The 23,449-nt window shown below is 39.4% G+C and overlaps 2 protein-coding genes across 3 annotated transcripts in view; one reads left to right on the forward strand and one right to left on the reverse strand.

The window, feature by feature from the left end:
* Positions 1 to 21,432, forward strand: part of LOC111875711 (carbohydrate sulfotransferase 11) — a 28,426-nt gene extending 6,994 nt beyond the window's left edge. The window contains exons 2-5 of one of the 2 annotated variants that reach the window (XM_033750182.1): positions 12,138 to 12,632; positions 14,501 to 14,704; positions 17,297 to 17,454; positions 20,611 to 21,432. In XM_033750182.1, the coding sequence (XP_033606073.1) occupies positions 12,138 to 12,632; positions 14,501 to 14,704; positions 17,297 to 17,454; positions 20,611 to 20,701 (948 nt within the window). In that variant the 3' untranslated portion in view covers positions 20,702 to 21,432. The remainder of the gene's footprint in view (positions 1 to 12,137; positions 12,633 to 14,500; positions 14,705 to 17,296; positions 17,455 to 20,610) is intronic. The other variant, XM_023872171.2, reaches the window with a different exon arrangement.
* LOC111875710 overlaps positions 1 to 23,449 on the reverse strand; it is a 59,133-nt gene that overhangs the window by 28,069 nt on the left and 7,615 nt on the right. Inside the window, exon 5 of the mRNA XM_023872170.2 lies at positions 23,035 to 23,186. Within this exon, the coding sequence (XP_023727938.1) occupies positions 23,035 to 23,186 (152 nt within the window). The remainder of the gene's footprint in view (positions 1 to 23,034; positions 23,187 to 23,449) is intronic.

Here is a 23,449-nt window from a genome sequence, read left to right on the forward strand (position 1 = left end):
CCAATAAATCCAATCATCCAAACTAGAACCCGTCATTCTCGTCACGCGTACCAACCTACACGTGACAATATTTAATAAGTAAAACTTCTTATATTTTGAGGAAGGGATGGAGTTTTCCGAAATCTGACACAGAGCGATTAAAATGTGTCTGTTTCATGTTTTTCGCCACACTGTAAAATCACAAAGGAAATGAAACACCTCCAATGTTCTTCCACGATGTGACACCTGGACAGAGGAGCAATTCTTCCTTACTTTACACTCAAAAGGTAAAGTCGAACATCTCTTTAAGCAATATGCAATAATGTATGAAATGGAGGTAAAACTCTACGCTTTATTAACACCAGCACTACATGGAGATGAGTGGCCAGCTTCACTTTCTGGGAAAAAGCCACCGTACAAATTGGACAGGGGTTGGGTGTACTTCCATAATCGGTCTGGACGTGCTGGTATAGAAGAAAATGCCTTCTCCTACTTGGAATAGAACCACGGTCTTAGCCACACACTCTAATAACTGAGCGTTTACTTTACACGTAGAATACCGGAGTACTTTATCTTAGAAAGCAGTCTTGTGGGATTTGGCACCGTTTATATGTGGTGTTAACCGACGTTTCGGAGGAACGTATCGCCTTCATCTTCAGGGTAAAAGACAAGAAGAAATTCGCGAACGAACCAGCAGAGCAGGTGCAACAGACTGAATCCAGTCGAGTAAACACAGCTGTATAAAGGAATGTGGCTAGAGAGGGAAATANTCCGAAACGTCGGTTAACACCACATATACACGGTGCCAAATCCCAGAAAACTGCTTTCTTCATAGTCACCGCCGTGAAAGCCTCAAATCTTACATACTTTATCTTACTTTATAATATCGAATTTCATAGTGAGAAAGATATTCGTGAGTAGCATGCAGTGACTATTTGGCACATCCACTTTAAAAAGTTATTTAATTTTGCTAGAGAACAGCTGAACTAAGTATGAGGCCCAGGTGCTGGCCTCGTTAGAGCGTTACACCCACAACTGTGCAGTTTCGAGTACGTATCCGACAGAGTCTAGATGCACATTACACGAAAGCTACAACATGAAGGTCAGTAACATTTGATCCACATGGCACCAAGCCATCTACCCATGCTTCGCGACTTCAGACCTCAAACAGTACACTTACAAGAACACTTCAATTACAGCACGACAACGCCACGAGCAATGAGAAACCATGAGTCTACTGTCTCACTGGATGGTAACGAAGCAGTAGAGGCAGCCCACATCGCAGCTGGGTAAAGTGGAGGAAGCTACCACCTGTCTTCAGAACTTCAGCGAGTACTGTCGTTCTTGAGAAGCTAACAGTCGCTCATCAAGCAAATTCATTCTATAGCTTTTATGGAATCCTGAAGTTCATTACAGTGTTCATAGGAGGCACCCGCTGGACCGTATCTTGAGCCTGTTCAATCCAATACACACCCTCATTCCATATGTCCTTAAGGTGAATTTTAATATTATCCTCGCATCTATGCCTAAGTCTCCCAAGCCAAGTCTCTTTCCTAAAATATTTCCGACGGGTGCTACTTCCGCAGCCAATTTTACCCTCCTTGATCCTATCATCACAATAGCGTCTGATGAAGACTACAAATTATTAATCTTATAATAATGCAATTTCCTCCAGCCTCCTTCTAAGTTGCGACTGGCTACGGGCTGGACGGCCGAGGGGTCGGAATTTGAGTCCTGGTGGCGGGAAGATTTTTCTCCTTTCCACGTCGTCCAAAGCGGCTCTGGGACCCGCCCAGCCACCTATCCAATGTGTACCCAGGAGGTAGAACGGTCGGAGCGTGAGGCTGACTATTCACCTCCAACTAGCGCCGAGGTCAAGAATACGTGGGTATATATCGTACATCCACTCCCTCATAAGTTTTCATGGTGTACTGCTTAATTAATTAAGCACAGGGACTTTTAACTCATTCTAAAGTGTAAAACGTTCCCCTCAGCACCCTGCCCCCAAACATCATAGGAAACACGTTCTTCTCTTAATGCGACAGACCAAGGTCCACAACCACAGAAAACAAGCACAATTATTGTTTTGAATATTTTAATCTTCACGTGTTTCGTTAGGAAGCAAATGTATCCTTCTCCCTGGCGCTTCAGCGAGATTCGACTGTTGGTTTCTTCTATTACAGAGGGTTTCTAAATCCTTGTTAAGACTACGATGGTGGCTTGTCCCACTGAGGGCACTCTGCATAGGCCAAAGGAAAACGCAAACCACGGTACTTCATATACGGTTAAGATTTGCGGTTCTCTCAGCGATGAATGTTGATTACGGTCTTCTGGGATGTAACACAGTGTTGTCTGGTAGAAACTAACAACGCTTCAGAGGAACCTGTCCTATTTCCATCTTCAGCGTAGAAGGGCTACTGTTTTCACGAACTCACACGCCAGTCAGATTTTCCTATGACAACTCCAGAGTTTTTACGTACCAACATTTCGCGATTTAAGCCACTGAGGCCTGGAGAATCGGCTAGAGGTGTCCACTAACAACATGGAACCGACCCATTCCTAAGAACTGATAGGCGCTTTGCTGGCCAACATACCCCTCTTTTTATGGAAAAGACTTATTGTCGTGTTCACAAGAACATGTCACTGGCTCATATCCTAAGCCATATGAATCAATTTCACAATACCTATTTATGTGAGATGAGTTTTAATATTATCCTCCTATTTAAGTCTGCGTCTCCCAAGTCGTTTCTTCTAGGCTAAAATTCTGTATTTCTTACTTAATTCAAACTTAAGCGGCCTCCGTAGTCTAGAGGTAACGTTCCCACCTCATGACTCGTGGTACGCGGGTTCAAAGCCGGCGGAGGTCGTCGAATTTTTAAGGGCGGAAAAATTCAGGGAACAAGTCCTCCGGGAGGGACTTTAAGAAGTGTGTCCCGTGTCGTAGCTTTACGGCACGTAAAAGAACCTCATATCTCCAAAGGAGGCCACTGAGCCAAATTCAAGGACGTTTCCCGCCCAACAGTAGTCTCTAACGCCTCTGATGGGGGAAACATAGATACCGCCAAGCCAGTGGAGGCCGAACTCGCTGGCCCGGTAGGGACTGATGGTACGCACCAATATCGGTAGGGTATAGAGACTGGTAGAATATCATAGAGGGAAGCACAAGGGACCAATACTGGTCTAAGTGCATGGGGAAACCCACCCTCTCCAATAACTAACTAACTAACTAATTCAAACTTGCCTCATGTCCCACCCATTCCATCATTTAACGAAATTCAAGGGTCGTAATTTATTACTGTGCAGTTTGATGTCTGTAATTACAATTAGTTTGAGAACGGCAGATTCATATCAGGAAACAAACACTGAGAAAGACCACGGAGTATGCAAAACAGCGAAGTTGGACTGTGCAGAATATGCGTAGTGTAAACTGAACTCTCTTTTCTAGTTAGTGCTCGGATGGGAGTATATAACTAGCGGATGGCCTGTGAATATCTTTCTCGTACTATCAGTGAATACAGGGGCGAGGGTTGCTACCCTGGGCGCAGATGATAAGAGGGCCCGTCGGCCAGTCAGGAAATGTTCTTAAAACAAAAGTTAGTGACAGATGTCAGTGCGAAACGGACTCCAACTGTGAATGAACGGAGTTTCGTTTCTTGAGTCCAGAAACGGGATGAAGAAGGCTCAGGTCTTAAAATTTGTCTACGGGTCAAACACTGCCAGTTTCACCCCAGAGAGGACCCAAATCTTTCCTCTAAAAACAAAGAAATCGGATACAGAAACTTCCTGAGCGAATGCCAGGAACCTACTGAACACTTACAAGTGAACAGACTGCACTATACAACTTAGAAAACTAATGACTGTAGTCAATTTCGCGGAACTCTTTGCAATTATACAATTAAAATTACCTAGTATCAATTAGTTCCACAGTGTCACGTGCAACACTAATGTCATATAAAACTTATTAAAAGATATTAACTTTTAAAGTTTTACACGACACGTTTCGACCAACGTGGTCATCATCAGGCGTTAACATCGTTGCTTAGGTTGTTAATATTTGAAAGCAAGACATGCAAGGCGACGGGAACACTAACCACCACCTCGAACACATATGCACATCGAGGGAACTTGTATATTAACAACCTAAGCAAAGATATAGAAGACAGCAATTTCCTCATCCATAATTTTTAACACCTGATGATGACCACATTCGTCGAAACATGTAGTATAAAGAAAGCAGTCTTCTGGGATTTGGCACCGTGTATATGTGGTGTTAACCGACGTTTCGGAAGAACGTATCGCCTCCATCTTCAGGGTAGAAGAAAAAATATAAGAATTCTGCAANTTAATAAATGTTATAGGACATTAGTGTTGCACGTGAGACTGTGAAACTAACTGATACTAAATTAAAAGTGCAACAGGGTGCTACAATATAAAAAACTACCTAAGCAACATGACATGACGGGGTGCTAGAACTGTGGAAACAAAGCTCCATATATTCTAGTCCATAGATGTGAACAGGCAACCGCATGCACCGGTCTCTTTAGAGGCGGGGAATGACCCTCGGTGACCATCATATAGTAGGCTGGATAGGTCCCACAACCAGACTGGACATGGTAAAGTGACGAAACTCCATTTCCACAGGGAACTGAACTCGGGCCAACCAGAACCAGCCACTGTACTGTTATCTCTGTTAGTGTTAATGGGTGAAAATGTAAATATTGTCTTCACAGTGCACCGTCATTCTTGGCAAGCGGGTAGAGGCCAGACCGGCCACTCACCATACATGGAGGCATAATCAGACTACCGTCCCACCGACTTCTGCCTCACCTGAAACTGAAAGGCGGAGTTGCACTGGCGTACAGCAAGTGAACTGACATTGTAGCAGTTCGAACCGTCTGTATCACTCGTATTTCTGAGAAGCTTCATAACTTCTACTTTTAACAAAATATACTGCTGTTGATGAAAACAAAGAGGTACAGAATGCTGACATATGCAGCACCCAGGAGAATAAGAAATATGTACAAAAATTTTATTCGGAAAATCGGAATGAAAGAGACCACATGAGAGACATAGCCGTAAATGGGACAAAGTTACAAATTTATATTAAAGAAACAGTGTGTGGGCTGGATTCATCTGTCTTAGAACAGGGTCCAATGGCGAGCTCTTGTTAACTCGGTAATGAACTTTCGTATTCTGTAAAATTTCTTGACAAGCTAAACAATTATAAGCTTCTCAAGGTTTCTGCTCCATGTATACCCTATATGAGAAATCTGGAATTGATAAGGACCAATTTTATGACGATAATAATAATAATTGAGGTCTTTATTTATTTACGTGCTTACCCAGCAGCCCAACGGTCGATTATAAAGTAAGGATGAGCAAAATAAGGAAACAAAAAATACACACAAAAGAAACACAAGGCATTATAAGGCGAAAAAATAACATATGTACATTCATAAATACAGCTGAAGTTGTCCCTGTGCTTAACTAATTAAGCATTACGCCATTAAGACGTATGGGGGAATGGATGTATAGATCCACGTATCCTTGTACTCTGTACTAGTTTGAGGTAAGTGGTTAGCTTCATGTTACGCCCGATTTACTCCCGGCACCCGGAGGTTGGGTGCGCCGAAAGACGGGCCTGGACGACGTGAGGAGGATAAAATCTTACCCCTGCCGGGGCTCGAATTCTGGTCCCATCGGCCGTCCAGCAGGAAGTCAGTCGCTATACCGACTGCTATCGCGGCTCCCTAGATATATTCGTATTGAATACAATTAATATTTCAATATATGAGAAAGTTCTACAAAATATGACAGAGCCAAAGAGTTTTAAGTTTCGAATATGCCAACGCTTCTATACACTTAGCAGCTGACGCGCATCTAGCAGAACAATTTTTGTTTGAACAAAGCAAAGCCTCTGGTGTACCGAGCAACGGCTTCCAATTCAGCCTTAAAATTATTTGTGAAAAGAAGAATGTCCTCTATCTTACTTTCATTCATTCTTTCTTTCTTCCTTCCTTCCTTCCTTCCTTTCTTTCATCCTTCCTTCCTTTCTTTCATTTTTTCTCTCTCTCTCTCTATTTCTTCTTAAACTCGATGATAATGATAATACTAATCTACATACTCGTATATTGAGGAAGACCATGAACATCGCCTGTTACGTCAACTATTGCCCTAGCCGAAATTCGAACCGACGGAACTCCGAAACACAAGTGAAGAGTGTTCATGATGAGCCCACTGATTGTGGCAAATATTATATTTGAGCATCCTGTTACACTCACACAATATATATGAGACAAACACCGTCTTAAGTGCAACAATTTAATTGTAGTTCTTTGTAGAAAGAACTCATATATATTGTGGCAAAATAGGAATAAGTATATTACCGCGCTGCTACTGTATTGCTATCAAAGGCAAAAAAAAGGGGGGGGAGTAAAGCTGTCCCTGTAACAGGCCGCGAAGACCCATAGGGCTGCGAGATGTCGAGGCTCCCACATGTTCTCTAGAAAATCGGCTTACAGATGGCGGTGGCGTTGTCAGCCTTACGCACCAGCCGTCTTTTACCACCAAGGAACATTTCTGTTAGAGGCTAAGTCGATCCCAGGTCTCGAAGGGTTAAGTTAATTGAAAAAAATCCACGTTGGAACTCGAACCTACTTCATTCTGGGTTGTAGCATAGTGCCTCAACCAACTACGCTACCACGTGTCCCCAATATATTGCTACCCCTGTACCGAATCCGGAAACAACGTGCTCTTACAAAAAACGGGGGCACTAATTAACGTTCCAAAAGGCTGAGTCTTATTGAAAACATGTGCGATATAAGGGTTGCAGCGACTTTTTTTCGATCATACTTGAAGAAAGATTATGAACCACCAATTTACATTTATACACAAAAGGATTTATCTTCATATTTTTACTTTCATCAAACGACAGTTAGAGCTGCGTAAGCAATGCGTCCAGCCGACTTCAAATCGTCTTAAACTGCTATTACATAATTGACTTTCATGTGAAGTGCGATGCTACCCACGTTAATTTCCCGTATGCCTTCTTGAGTTACGGGATCATCTCCATAACAGGAACCCAGCTCTCCAAGAAATCTAAGACTGTAATTGTTACATTCACTTTTGTGCAAACTCTTTTCGTATACATTATTCCGTGGCAAATCACAGGACGATGAACTGAGAAAGGTATAGAAGGAAGCTGATGGGTCGGTTTTGAGTCCTATGTGCGGGCAAATTTGTTTTTTAGCCTACTTGCCTTATTCTGAAAAAAAAAATAAATGCAGGTTTGAGCGACCATCATGCTATCTGCATGCCTGTGTATCCTCCCTGTCAACTTTTGAATACCTGAACCAATCTTCATAAAACTGGGAATGTAAGCGGTGCTATCAAAAAGTTCCCGAAATTTGAATTTTACCCGCAAATGGTTATGAGTACATCGGAATACCGCTAAGTGTCTCCCCACACACCCTTCTTGAATCAAAGTGGCAAGCGGCGTCGAGTTGAGTGGTTGGGTTTATTGTTGGTAAACGTATTTCCATTGTTGTGTTTCTGTGAGTTTGCGGTTTTGCGATGGCTGACCTGAGAGAGCAGCGTGTCTGTATAAAGTTTTGTTTTAAACTCCGGAAAACCGCTGCAGAAAAGCACCAAATGTTGAAGGAAGCTTTTGGTGACAACAGTTTAGGCCAGACACAAACTTACGACTGGTATAAGCGTTTCAAAATGGCCGAACATCGACTGATGACGACGATCGTTCGGGAGGGCCGTCAACGGGCAAAACACCAGAAAATGTCGCGAAAGTTATGGATCTGATTCTGCAAGATGGTAGACTGACACTCCAAGACCTCTGTAACACCTTGGGACTAAGTTATGGTACATGTCAACGAATTTTGTCAGAGGAACTGAACATGAAGAGGATTGCGGCGAAGTCTGTGCCACGACTGCTGCAAAATGAACAGAAGCAGCATCGCTTGGAAGTCTGCAGGGAACTTCAAAAACGGCTTCAAGAGGATCCAAACTTTCTTTCGAAGGTTGTCACTGGTGACGAAAGTTGGGTTCATGGCTAAGACCCTGAAAGCAAGCAGCAATCGTCGCAATGGAAGAGCCCTTCTTCACCTCGGCCAAAAAAAGCTCGACAAGTCAAGAGCAACATTAAGTCCATGTTGATCTGTTTTTTTTTATATTGACGCGATTGTTCATAAGGAGTTCATCCCTCCTGGTCAGTCAATAAAGAGTTCTATCGCGATGTTCTAAGGCGTTTGAGGGAGAACATGAGGAGAAAACGTCCAGAGAAGTGGCGCACGAACGACTGGGTACTCCACCATGACAATGCACGACCGCATACAGCTTACATTTGCAGGAATGTTTGGCTAAAAACAAGATGGAACTTGTTCCCCACCCACCATACTCGCCAGACTCCCAATTTTACGTTTAAGAGGTCCGGTAAATTCAGTGATGCTGTTTTATCTGTTACATAGCAACGAATGAAAAATCCCAGGATGATTAGAAATCAATAAGTTAAATAGCTGTAGAAAGAAGAGATCACAACATACTTTATTGTCACAAGGACGGGGTTTCTTAAGAACACCCAGATGGGTGGCAACTTTATGATAGCCCTGTTTGCCCCATAGCGAAAATGGGGCTTCATTTGTCGCAAAAGTGCACATCAGCGCGAATTCATGCAGCTAGAAAACAAATACATGCTTCCTTGTCACTGTACCCGTCACAGCGTTTTACTAGGCAAACTATGGGAACAACAATCTTGTGCCCTTTTCTGGCCGCCAAGATTCAAACCAGAGACTTCGAGAATAAGAAGGGAGTTTGCAGCGTTCGACTTCAAAGGTTCTATGTTAAGTTCTTAGCAAGTTCTGTAAAAGTGAAATAAAAAAAATCAGAATTTCAACTATTGCAAATTTTGAATACTGATTATCTTTGCATACAATATCAAGAACGGGCAAGGTTATACTGACTCAAGTTTCGTGTGGTACTCCGCAGTCCTTCCGGGAAAATACAGGATTGTGCTTCGATTGGGCCCTTAAAGTTTCCTTCCAATTCATCTATCATTCTTCCAGGCGTTGCTTACAGTATGGCTACTGATATTATATCACAAGAAAGCCACTAAAAACTAGCAAGTATAATTTTATCGCTTGAAAGAAAGTGGCCTCAATTAAAACATCAGTAACCTTAATACCAAGGGTGCCATGGGCATAAACTAAAGCTCACTATTGAATTGGTCAACGGATTGGTATCTCTTGCTATCATGGAATTATGTACATCACTAAACTCGCTTCTACACACTAGAGGTCACTTTCAGATGTCATTCCTAACAAAATGACATGAATTTGGAAAATGGATTGTATCTAAAATGCATCAGATATAAAGCTTGTTATCATAAATTTAAAAGTATAAACTTTTATATAATCACTTGTATATGAGTACTCAATTCATAATGTCTGCATGCAAAAAGGGTGTTTGCATGAACACTGCTGAGGTCGCTCATGAAATACTCTCTGAACAAAACAGCTATACACAAACAGAAGCCTTCGCTTAGTGGGGGTGGAGTCCAACTGGGTCCACTCGTCACGGCAGCCACTGATTGGTCTATTGTAGTCTGCCTCGAGTCATTATGATGATGGAGAATTTGGTGGAAAGAAGATTGGCAGGGGAAACAGAAGTACTCGGAGAAAACCCACCCCAGAGCCACTTTGTCCACCACAAATCCCACCTGACCAGACCCGAACAGAAGCCTTACAAATGTCCTTAAATCATTAGAATATTGACTACATTTAACATTTCACTGAAGCTTTAATTACTGGAAATGTTGCAGTAATAATTTCTCTATAGCCATGACTCCAAATCTAGCACTGGAATGAGCACATGCTCATTCCTTCTACTCTTTAGATGAATACTTCAATGTAAATAGAGAATGATGTAAAATTAAGTTATATTAATTTTTAAGCTAAAATTGCCTGTACTTATGTATGTAACCTTTTGACTTGTTCTGTATCCAAAGGTACTAACCTACTTAGGATTTATAGAATGTAAATAAATTCAATTCAATTCAACACAACATCATATCAAATGCCAGCTGATCTACCTCATGTCCATCCGAAGCAGTTGAATTTCATTACAAAGAATGTGTGCATGAAACATAACTACAGGACATTTTTAGCAGCAATAATGGTACATGATTGTTCTTTTCTTCTAGCTTGGTTAATAAAATCACTTGACTCAATGATGTCAGCTACAAATTTGAGACATTAGAGAATAAAAACGGCAAAAACTGAAACAGAAACAACTGCCACAATGTAATTGCTAATTAAGTGAATTAGATTCATACAACAGTTTCATGTGTGGATCCATCTGGACTCATATAGGACGCTGTTTTTCTTGGTCATACTCAGTCACCTTAAGTTCATGAGACAGAATGTAGGGGTAGGAATGAATAGGAGAATGTACAAGGGAGTGAGAGAGTAAGAAATGTCTGACTGTATGTGAGAAAGAGGGCAAGAAGTCTAGGAGAAGGAAATGTACAAAATAAGCACTGCAGAATATAAAGACATTCGCTTTTATGTCATGTAATCACCTATATACCAATCTCTTCTGAGAAACATAGGTTGGAGGATAATCATGTCACATATCCTGGTAATGCAACAAGTAATTAATGGGTTCTATGAATTGACAAATCGATTTATTGGACACTCACCAGTCGTAACTATAAATACTGACAACACTTCAAAAGATTGCTGGAACAATAACACATAAAGTAAAGTCTTCAACACTTCCACTCTTGGATGCTCCTTGCACAAATTCGGTGATTCAAGTCTGTACGAAGCCAAGTACAATTCCGTAATTCTGTGATCCCATAACTAACTCATTCAAGTCAAGTCGAGTCTTGTTATAAGTGGAGGTCAGTCAGGCGGTCTATCTTGGAATAAAGCACCCACCTGGGGCTTATGACCAGATTTTTATTACTGTCAGACAGTTGCGGGTTTGTTGACGTGGGACATTCTCTCTGATGAGAGGTCGGGTCTGTCGTTTATAATTGCTGCTGACACTCCCTTGGGTCCAAGTTCCATGGGACTAGCGACCATATTTTACTGTCTCAGATTCAAGACTTCCTTTTTGTCACCTCCTACGACTCACAGGGCCACAGTGGAGGTATTCGACCCCGCCTCCACATGGAAGTAACACTACAGGGGTAACTCCTTAGTTTGGCAAACTCTCCTGTTCTAATGCTCCAGTGAACCATGTAGAAGTCACCTCCCTCAACAGTACAGTTCTCGCATTCCTAGCCATTATTGTGCTTTTAACTGTTCATTGTCACGGATATCGGCTTTTAATTAGTTAGTTACATTGCGCATATCAAAACCCTAGTAACCAAAATTCTGCTGTGCATTTGTTTACAGCGTACTCTCGGAATGCGTGTAGCCAATCATCACCTAGCAATGGCTGACCTTATTGCGGGAACAATGTTTACACAGCCGTTAGCTGGCAATGGATGCCCGTCTTGACCTCAACACTCCGGTTTTTAGACGGCACGTCATAATATTAAAATGGATCTTAGATGGGATGGGGTGGTATAGACTGGATTGATCTGGCTGAGGATAGGGGCCAATGGAGGGCTCCTGTGTACATGGTAAAGAACCTTCACGTTTCATAAAAATTGGGAAACTCTTGAGTAGCTGAGTGATAGGTGGCTTCTCAAAAAGGGCTCAGCTCCATGGAGTTGGTTCATTTAGTTAGTTAGCTCTTCTGAGAAGATTGGTAAGTTTGATTTAAGCTTCACAGGAAGTAGGAACTTCGCTCAGAAAATTAATTCATACAGAAATACGGAAACCTAGATCCTTGTTCTATGTGACAAATTCAAAATTAAATTAAATTTTTCAAAATATATCAACGAAAATGTAATCAAAAGTCCATTCAGTAGGTTCGGAGAAGGCACATGGAGCCAGACAATGAACATTGCACATTCATTTCATCTACTTCATGCAACAACAGCTCATATAAATGTGTCTGCCTGACTACTAAATCATTAGGCTTAATGTATTAGAAATTAAAAACAAGTTAAAATAAACAGCAGAAATGTTTAGTACTAATAAGAACGTTTGGAAAATACTTTGTTAATTATTAATAACAGATTTTCCTTCTTAATGCAGAATGATTCCTGGAGTCATGAAGCCATGTCATACTGGATGTCTGAAGTTGAAGCGAGAATGGTGCAACGAAGACATCACCTGAAGCAAACCTGCACAATGTTAGGTTTGGACGTTTCTGGAAATGATTCTTTACACCGTCCAAACCCATGGGAATTTCTTGTAAACAGACCATACCATTTAGTATGGTGTAATGTATTCAAAGCCGCTTCTACGTCATGGATGTACAATTTCAACATCTTGGCAGGGTACAACTCAAAATTTTTAAAAAACAGCAAACTAGTGCCTCTCAATCTGGCACGACGTCGTTATCCCAGACCATCCCTCCATGCGCTACAACAGGCTCTCCATGATTCTATAGCTTTCCTCATCGTGCGTCATCCTCTAGAGCGACTACTGTCAGCATACAGGGATAAGATACAGTTCTCACTGCCTCACACCTTGCATCAAAAGCTCGGCAATGAAATCATTCTTAAATATCGTAAGAATAAACAGAAGGTAAATATGCACACTACTCAACCCACTATCTACGTAGTGACTTTTCAATTATATTTCTATATACAACAGGAGGAATGTGACTTATACACTAAAAGTTCCTGAATATGAAATATGCATGAACAACAACTGCCCCTAGAGCTCATTAACACCATTGTAGCAGAAGTCAAAGCTCAACGTCACTAAACCAAGGGCTACTGTTGGACATGATCATGAGCTAGCTCCATCTACCTCCTATCCTCACAAGTTATTTCCCTGTGATTCACTGTAATGATATCACCCATAATCAGTGAACATGGTAACTACAAATTCTCATTCTCTTAAAATGTTGCAGAAGTACTTCCAAAAAAAATCCTATCTCATACAAATGCCAAACATTCTGAATACTCTGACATTTTTCAAACATATTTGAAAAAAAAATCATCCAATTCCAAGGCCACTGTGAAAATTTTGTAACACAGAACACTGTACATTGAAGGGTTGTTAGCTCTGCACCCAAAGTCAAAGTTCAAAGACTACCTCTTGTTAGCTGTCCATGACCACCTGTTCACTATACAAGTGTCTAAACCTACCCTTCATATCTGAAAAACATTTCTGCCATCCAAGGATTTTACATGCCATGTCATGTTAAATTCCATAAAAATTAATAACTCTGTGACCTACAACTACATATAAAATACTCCCTAGAATAATAAAACTTTAAACTATCCTCCTTTTCTCTGCGTCTGATGACCTGATAATTATCTACGCCATTTCCTCCTAAGCAACTTTTCTTTTGGGGCTTTAGTATACAGCATGCTTAGGCATGCTGATATTATACATGGTCAGTGTTACACACCTGCCAGAGTTGTGACACAATAAAATATGGTTATGAGTCCCAAGGGACTAGGAACCGAGAATGACTGTGCTAGCAAGGAAATGTTTATTCTGAAAGCACTATACAGTTGCTGCATTTTTGATTATTCAGAATAATGTGTGGCTTTGTATTAATACATGGCGGGATTACAAATTTACCCAGGGAAACATGAGTATATGGTGGTTATTTGAAAACAACAGCTATTGGTGAATTCATGAAGTTTCTGTCTGTGTTTATTTTTTGTCAGGGAGCAGAATCAATCAATGACAATTTTAGTTGCTCAAGTTGTTACTGAAAGAAATTAAAGAAAAAGACATATTATGTATTTTTGATGAAGTCTGTTTTTATAGGTAACCTTTGCCACAGGCACTTTCCCTAGACAGCAGCATTACTTAGTGGATATAGTTAGTCTAAAGAGTTTAGGTTTTTGGTATAGCTGTGTTTCCAGAACTTTTCAAATTATTAACGTTTGGATTTTCGATGAAGTTCACTTTTAATAATTTCCTGTTGAAATATGAATGGTCCAGTGTAAGAATAAAATCATTCATATAACAGATCAAAAAACTGCTTGCAGATCAAAATACCCACCTTAGAAATTAATTTATGTATGACTTACGCTATATCCTTTCCCTCAGAATTGAGTTCATATTTCAATTCAGTACAATTTTAAATTTAGAAGGATGTTATGCTAATTTGTAAGCTACGGTCAATTGTATGTAAGTTATTTTATGATTCAGCCAGTATCTAGACTATAGTGTTGATGAAAGAATTCTGAAGGAAGGTGTTACAGCCTAATCAAGACACTACCCCAGAATTTGCCTGGAGGGTCAGAGTTAACCCATGAAAAATCTCAGCCCAGATAGGCAGTGTCCAGACCAGGATTCTAATAATCACCCCCCTCCCATATATAAATCTAGAATGTTAATGCTATGCCAACCTCTGCAGCATTACAAACAGAAGCAAACTTAGATGCCTGTCAAAAACAGTGAGATAAATTCAAGCACAATTCTTTTAGCTCTTTAAATTCCAGGCCAAAGGACCAGGAAACAAGTCTACACCTAAAAATCCTCGCTGGCCAACATTCTCAGAGTTTGTGCAGTATTTGGTGAATATCCAACAGAAAGGAGATCCATTTGACATGCACTGGACGCCAATCACTCACTTCTGCACTCCATGCCAAGTGGATTTTGATATCATACTGAAGTTTGAAACTCTACAGGTAAATAAGTATAGCTTTGATCTGTTACCACTGTGATTCCCAGCCCAGTGTCTCAGGCACCCCAGAGGGAAGAACAATACTTATTAGTATTACCAGAAAATATGGTATGACCAAAAATGGTGAATAATGTCAACTAGCTCTCCAGATGTGCTCAGTGGAGAATGCGATCAAAACCTGCAAGCATGTATGACCATGGTTGTATTTAATTTAAACTCTGTGCATAATAATCTACAGCATAGCTGAAGCAGTGATTTGCACTGAATCAACATTAGTGGTACGTGTTAGTGACAGCACATTTTTTTTGCATATGAAAGTTGTGATAATTTATATCACATACCATTATAGACAACTAGTATAGGATGCGCTACACACCCTCTTCAGCTGAAAGTCACGTACGTACAAGTCTGAAACAATTTTTGAATCTCCTGGCTGATTATCATAAACTCAATCATTCCACCAATCCACCTTCAAACTTCATAAATTTCATATCTACAATTTAAAATCCTTCCGCATCCCCATTTCATTCCATCCTCTGATTGGTTGTTTTTATCAGACCATATGCTTTATGATGTATAAAGTGATCTTTGTCTACTGATGTTCTGTTGCTAGGTAACAATTCAGTTTCATGCATTTGGTACTTACATGCATGATGCCACATGGTTAAATAACTGATAACACACCATATCAAATCCTTTTAAACTGAGAACCTGAATTTAATCATACAGAGTGGGGAAAAGAAAAAAAAAACTGTATACACATTTATATGTATGCAATATTTGCTTAAATAATCTATTGATATATCTTCGGTTCAACTTTGAAAATCTGCAGATAACCCCCATAACACACTTTCACAGAGGTTATCTGTGGATGTTTTCTAACTTGAACCAAAGACATACCAATAAATTATTGAAGCAGGTATTTCATACATTTAAGTGTACATACGTTTTTTTAGGGCCCTCTGTAAGTAAGAATAAATCAGTGTCTGTTTCTTGCTGCCCACTAACTTTCATATGTCAGTTAAAAGGTTAAAGTACCCTCATACAGTTTACACTGTTTATAAAGCTAAATGAAGATCAATGTACAACATTAATCCAATATACATTTATTTACAATCATTAAGATGCGTGATGTAAGACATAAGCAATTTCATTCTTTAAATAATTCAGTTTAAGGAAAATCTACATGTGAATGGGCACAGCACTAGCACCATTTAATTTATAACCCTGCAATTATGTGACATATTAATTCATTGCTATGTAGGGTGTAAAATAACAGCATGGCAGCTACACAGCATATTGTGACATGACGACTAAAATATTGCCCACTGCAAAACAATGAAAAACTAAACACGTTTCCGCAGCAATGAACACGTGATGTGTCCCATGCGGAAGCAGATTAGAATACCTCCACCACAGCCCTGTGAGTCATACAAAGCGACAAAAAGGGAACCTGGTGCCTGGGGTATAACTGGGCCACCCTGTCACTGGGGGACATAAATACAGGGACCTGGTCCTCCAGGTTGGGGGTTTGACACAAGGTTGATGACCTTGTGCTGTAAAAAATTGCTGTTGTGAAATCCAAAGAAATGAAAACCAGACAGTCTAATTCAAAACAGAGTAGACAAGTCTGGAAGAATCTTCTAAGGGAGGCTATGGCTAAAAAAGGGGTGTTTTTCTGATGATGATGATGATCATCATCATCAACATCATGAACACCTGATATAACAATACAGGAATTGCTGCAGAAAGAGAAAGCCACAATAAAAGAACTCTAAGTGGTGTTCTCTGTACGGTCCATGCCAAGGCTATATAACAGGAACTGTATGACAGCCGCTACCAAGCAAAGACTAGTGAAGATATAACAAACTGAGAAGAAATAGCATTTGCTATAGTGATTTGTTAGGTGTGTAGATTAGCAGTAGTGTTATTACATGTAGTTACAAGTTACAAGCTTTCAGTAAATCCAATCACCAATCCAAACTCCGTGTCTAGTCACTAACTAGTTACATTTGACAATATATACCTATTTTTGGTTTTACAGCAATAAGTGATAAACCATTATAGCTAGAAAGGAGAAATTTTGTACAACACATAAACATACCTACAAATTTTGTTTTGTGTCAGAAGTTTCAAACAAGAGGACAGTATGAAATTTTCAGTTTATATTGGAAAACTTTTAAGCATTAGAAACATATACCTAACTCTCTGTTAGCTGCAGTTGATGGTTACAACACCCCTCATACAAGAAACTGTCATCTGACATGATCATGAGCTGTATCTAACCTCCAATCCTCACAGCCAACTTCCCTAAGGTCAACCTTAATGTTTCTAGAAACTCCTCAGATTTCCAAATAAATGTGCTTTGAGAGGTTTCCCATCTGAAACTCTGAAGCATCTATACTAATGGAATTATACATAAGGGCAGCTCAGTACACTGTGCAATTACTTGTAAATATGTACCGATGAACAGGTTGGCATAGAGGTAACACCCTAAGATTTGTATTTAGAAAAGTACAAGAGTGTCAAAAAATTGTATTATGCAGACATAGTCAGAAGTTCATGAATTGCACTAAGATAGTAATTCTGAACATAGGAGGATCAAAACTACCTGATTCATCAGGCTGGCCTACAAGACGTAATTCGGCCTGAGTGGAAGAACCCTGCAAAAGGTCGCACCACTACTGAACTGGTCACTAGCTACTATTCCCAGCTCACTACAGCACAAATATTTCAACTCTATCATATTTATAGGTAAGTGAAATGTATGAGTCTCATTTCAGCACATTCAATTGTATATAAAGCTAGACAGCACTACACCATGAAAATACTTAGGAAGAGTGCAAGTACAATTTCAAATATAGTGAAACCACTAATTTGGAATTCGCGATAATTCGGATAACATTTTTTTGCACATTATGATCTTCATGACCACATTGCTGAAATCAGAAAAATCTAGCAGAAAACAATATAAAAGAGGAACACGAATCAAAATAATTAATTTTTAAACATGGCCTCAATAATACTAAGTATGTAGGTCAGTATAATGTTTTTAAGACTGATGTATTTTTCCATTTCATGACAAATTTATTTTATGATATGCAATATAAGTTTCAAAATAATGTTGTATTGCCCAAAGAGAGACAAGAAGTCCATTTTATAACTTCCCTGAACATACTTCCAGTAGCAGTTCTATAATTTGGACTTCCAATAATTTGGACAACAATTAGTCCAAATTAGTGAGGTCTTACTTTATTCCTAACTTATCACTAGATGGAGGTGGATGTTCAATATCATGTCCATGTTGCTTTAAGCTATGGACAGTCTCGATATAGTGTTAAAGGGAAAAATTCCCACCCTGACAGGACTCAGACTTCAGTCATCCAACCACAGAACTGGATTTTCATGTTACTGAGTGTACTGCATTAAAAGTTCAAAATCAGAATCATCTACATGCAAGCACGTGCACACAGATATACATGTATTCATTCATTCATCTGTAATCTCTCAAGATGACAGGTCCGCAGTCCCTTAAAGAGTTCCTCCACTTGATGTGATCTAGAGCTTTCTCCTTCAAATGAAAATATCCTCTTCTGTCCCCAAGGTCATCCAGCATCTTCTTACGTCTTCTTCCTTGTCTTCTGGTCACTTCTATCCGCCCCTCTATCTTTCTTTCAATAACCTCTTTTAGAAGGCCGTTACCACATAAGATATGACCAATCCAATTAGCCTTCCTTCTTATTTCTTGTAGGATATTCCTCTGCTCGCTGACTCTAGATAACACTTCTTCATTTCTCACATAATCGGTCCAACTGATCTTCTCCATCCTTCTCCAGCACCACATTTCGAAGCTTTCCAGGTGTTTCTGATCTACTGCCCTAAGTGTCCAAGTTTCAGCCCCATACAAAGCGATGCTCCAAACGTAGCATTTCACTAGTTCCTTTCTCAAATTTAAGTCCAATTTGCTGGTAAAAAGGTTCTTCTTCTTGCTAAATGCAGCTTTTGCCATGGCAATCCTAGATTTAATTTCACACATACAACTTCCATCATCTGCTAACAAGCTACCCAAATATTTAAAACATTTCACATTCTCCAGTTGTTTTTGGTCTATCTTTATTGTAACTGGGGTTGGTTGTCTCAAAATTTTCATTACTTTTTTTTTCCATCATTCATTTCCATGCCATAGCACCTTCCAATTTCGATTAGTCTATCAATCATATCCTGTAGCACAGTTTCTTCCTTAGCCATTAACACAAAGTCATCTGCATATTTCACAGTTTGAATAATTTGCCCACCTAATTTGAAGTCTCCAAGCCCCTCCGGAGCTTCTTTGGTAAGGCATTCGCTGTACAAGTTGAACAAAATTGGTGATAAACAGCATCCTTGTCGAACTCCTCTTCCAATCTTCACACTTCTTGTCTCCCCTCTGTCCAGTTGCACTCTAACTTTCTGATCCATGTACAATTTACTAATCAATCTTCTTTCACGCCAATCGATACCTGTTTTCTTTAGGATCTGTATTAATTTGGTCCAATTTACACGGTCAAATGCCTTCTGCCAGTCTATGAAGCAAACACACAGTTCTTCATCTATCTCCAAAGTTCGTTCTGCTATAATTCTCATCATCCCAATTGCATCCCTGGTTCCTTTTCCTCTTCTAAATCCAAACTGATCCTCTCCAAGTATATCCTCTATTTTTCTTTCAATTCTTCTTTTAAGTATCTTTGCTATTATCTTTGCTGTATGTGCAATAAGGCTTACTGTGCGATGGTCGCTGCATTTTGTAGCTTTTGTCTCTTTCTTTAAGGCAATCATTGTCATGTCTGTAAAGTCCTTGGGCCACTCCCCAGTTTCATATATGGTGTTTATTAATGTTTAAGAATGTATATAACAGGAGGCAATTTATGATTATGTATATGTATGCTATGGCATTCCCCTGCCATAATAGTTGTCACATACTTCCACATAAGCGGCAGCTCTATGTTCAAACCTGTGCCATCTGAAGGATATAGATATAACTTCTTTCACTGTTTAATGGAGAAGGGAGTGAATGTGATAAAGGTATTGGAGGAATAAAGAAAAGAAAGAAATAGAGTGAATAATGAAGATATGCAAGAAATTATTTCCTGTTGAATTTTGATGGACTTCAATGGTCACACAGTAGCGTAGTTGGTTGAGGCATTATGATACAAGCTGGTAGACGCAGGTTAAATTTCCGATAGGGTCACTGGATTTTTTTCAATCTACCTAATCCTTTCAGCTGCACTATGGCCCTGGGGTGAACTCAGCCTCTACAGAAATGAGTACCAGGAATATTCAGGGGGGGTTAAAGGGCAGCTGGTGCGTAAGGCTGACAACATTAGATGTGGGAACCTCAACTTCTCACAACCCTATGGGACTTCACAGCCTGTTACAGGAAGAGTTTAGAGTTTTACCGTTTAGATAACAGTTAAAAAAACATGGCCAAATTTGAATGAATAAAGGCTGCTTGTATTATAAGCTTGCCTATAAGGGAAATGAACACCACTGAAATCACAATAATGAACAACCAGAAAATTATTCTTTTATAGTTAACATTATCATTGCAACCATTTAAACTACAATTCAAACATGTATGTTAAGCAGCTATGGTTAAGCAGACTATGTTTTTAAGTGGAAAAACACACTTCTTCCATATGAGGCATCCGAACTTGGTACACATTTTTACTATTCCATGCCTCTACTATCATCTGTAGAAGGTTTAGTGTCAATTGGATGACATCATTCTAAGATATTTTCATGAGTGGGTTAAGAAATGGAACTGGGAGAATAGGCTCACTGACAATTTTCATCTTTTATAGTGTATATGTCTGTCTGCAATGTGACCATCATTCGCAATCTAACAAAGTGTTTCTAACCTGTGTTGTATAGGTATGACTTTGAGCTCTTTGGCTACACCCTGGATGGTTACTTAGAACTTGGAATGACTGAATCCAACAGTCCAGACACCCCACCTACATGACATATACTGTGTCATATTCCCAGCTATTTAAACAGTGCCAGAATCTAGCTACATTGAGCCAATCTGTGAAAATTGAAACTGACCATTCATCATGGAGGAGTTTCAGGTTTTATTTTCTTTCCATTGGATGATAAGTGCTGAAGAATGTAATTATACAAGGTCAGGACTAATGCTGTCAAAAATATCCAAATAACGCAACATTTTCCTCAGCATAACTTTATTTCACCTCTATTATAAGATACACTAAGGTAGTAAGACAATTTTGCATATAAGAGAGCTGAACACTGTCAGGTTCACACAGTAGAGTTATCAAATATTTCACAAACATAAAACTGAGTCCACAAGCACTTCAATCAAGTTCATTGTCAACATCTTCCTTTTAAGTAAGCACAACAGTTTCTGATGGTTCAGATAATTCAACTCATCTTAGTATCTCAAATATTCAAGAAACACCTTTGCTAATGACACTCACTTGCACTGTGAATAAGTTTAGGGTTGAAATATTCTAGTACATAGATTTTAAACAGATCTGAATATTGACACCACTAGTTAGAATCTTTTGGTGCTACTAGAGTGATACTGTAGACATAATCAACAGAAAACTAAGCAAACGGGTTAATATTTAATGCCAAGCCTATATCACTTATAGCAGTTACTGAAATGTTAAAAGTTGTAAATATGTATACAGTCAAACTGTTTCAGATATTAAAATATTTGTTAGCATTTACTGAGAACAAGAGTTAGAAATTATTCTTCCATTTTCCCACATTCCTTGTATTTCATGAAAGCATCCAATAATCCCTCAATGTCAGATGATTTAAATCAACTTAAATAACTTAAGGACAGAGAAGGGGGAGCTTTAACACCACACACGTATACATGCACACACACACACACACATAAAAAGTATGCTTGAACTGAAATGACTAACTTCTGCACAACCATAATCAAACATTCTTCAAATTATATGTATAAGCCAGTCCTATAATTCGTGTATAATATGATGGTGTGATTTACATTATATGCGTAATTCAATTTGATGTGGTAGTCCTTAAAGCAGTCACAACAGAGCTCACCATCCAACCTTCTACACGAGTAAAAAGCACCCTTCGGCTTGTCACACACTCATGAGAAAGCACACCTTCGCCATGGCATAATCTTCTCTACTGGAGGGAGTTTTCTACTAAGTTGTCACTCACTATTATACGAGTAAAAGAAATGTTGTCCCAGTGCTCTTGCTGTCAAGTAATGTTAAATAAATTACATGCATGATGGCAGCACAAAACAGAACTTCACAACATATACAGAGTTACAAAGTCCCACCTACTGACTGTATGCATCAACCACATGCAAAAATGAGAAATGATCACAGTTGCGAGACATGTTTCAATAAAGAAAAACTTCCTTTTTGTGGGCGTGGAACCTGAAACAAACCACTTGGAAAACCTATGCTTGGACTCTTCTTAAAGAGAGAAGATGTGAAGATACAGACAGCATCCACGTGGCACAAGATTGGGTTCAACAGCAGGATTTTGTGAACAACAATAATGGACCTTAGGGTTGAACAAAGGCAGGGAATGTCTTGACTAATTGAGTCAGTACTGACTTTTCAATTACTCTATTTCATAGAGTCATATAATCAGTTATATTATGAAGTTTGGTCTATCACCCTGAAAGAAGGAAACAGATCAAGATGCTTCAGGACAAAGTGCTGAGAGTATCTAGTCCCATTTAAAAGGTAATGGAAGGAAGGTGAATATTACATAATGAATATCTTCAGTTTGTACTCATCATTTCATACTATTAGAGTGATAACATCAGGAAGCAAGAGGCGAGAAGGATTTATACCACACATCAGGGAAACAAGAAACAGGAAATTACTGAAACAGACTTAGGTACAGATGGGGCTAGAATATTACAATGGATCTTACGAACAGGTTGTGAAGATGTGAAATGGCCTGATTTTGCTCAGCACAGGGTACAATGGTGGGTTTTTGTGAACATGGTTCTAGAAAACCAAGAAGTTTCTTGGAGAGATCTATCTTCTGGGGTACAGAGCCATGCCGACAGCTGATTTTCAATAGACCACAAAGTCTTATATCCCAGAAGAGAGAACGCTTCGTAATCACCAATGTGAGACCTTCAAATCCTACAGGAAATTTCTTGATGAGTTCAATAACTGCCAACTGGTCAAGCAAGGAATGAAGGTTCTGTTACAGAGGTACAGATACTTTCATCAAGCTTAGTTTGCAGTCAAATCACACTTGTGATGAAGTGTGTGGGCTTGCCTTTTCATCTAGAAACACCCTTTCTGTATTATAATTGTGACTTACCTCTCTCCATTATTACATATGGTGATTCCTACCACCCACTTTCCATTGTGTATCCTTTGCCACGTTTCTCTAATTTGAAGTGCAGGCACTACGTCAAGGTGTTCTTTTGGCTCAAAGTCTTCAGGACCATCTTGACCAACCAGCCATACCAACTACAGAGAGAAAAAAAAGGATGTGATTAGAACTTAAAAAATGTAAGATTTGAGGCTTTCATGGCGGTGACTATGAAGAAAGCAGTCTTCTGGGATTTGGCACCGTGTATATGTGGTGTTAACCGACGTTTTGGAGNAAAATTATACATTTCTGTATGCCACAGTTCTAGTAGTCCTAAACAGATATAATTTCACAAGTGAATGGTGATTTGTTGGAAGGGCACAATTCTGAAAATGAGATGACATTTTAACAATATCTGTTT

The sequence above is a fragment of the Cryptotermes secundus genome, unplaced genomic scaffold, assembly GCF_002891405.2.
Source record: "Cryptotermes secundus unplaced genomic scaffold, Csec_1.0 scaffold478, whole genome shotgun sequence".
NCBI classification, from domain to species: Eukaryota; Metazoa; Arthropoda; class Insecta; order Blattodea; family Kalotermitidae; genus Cryptotermes; species Cryptotermes secundus.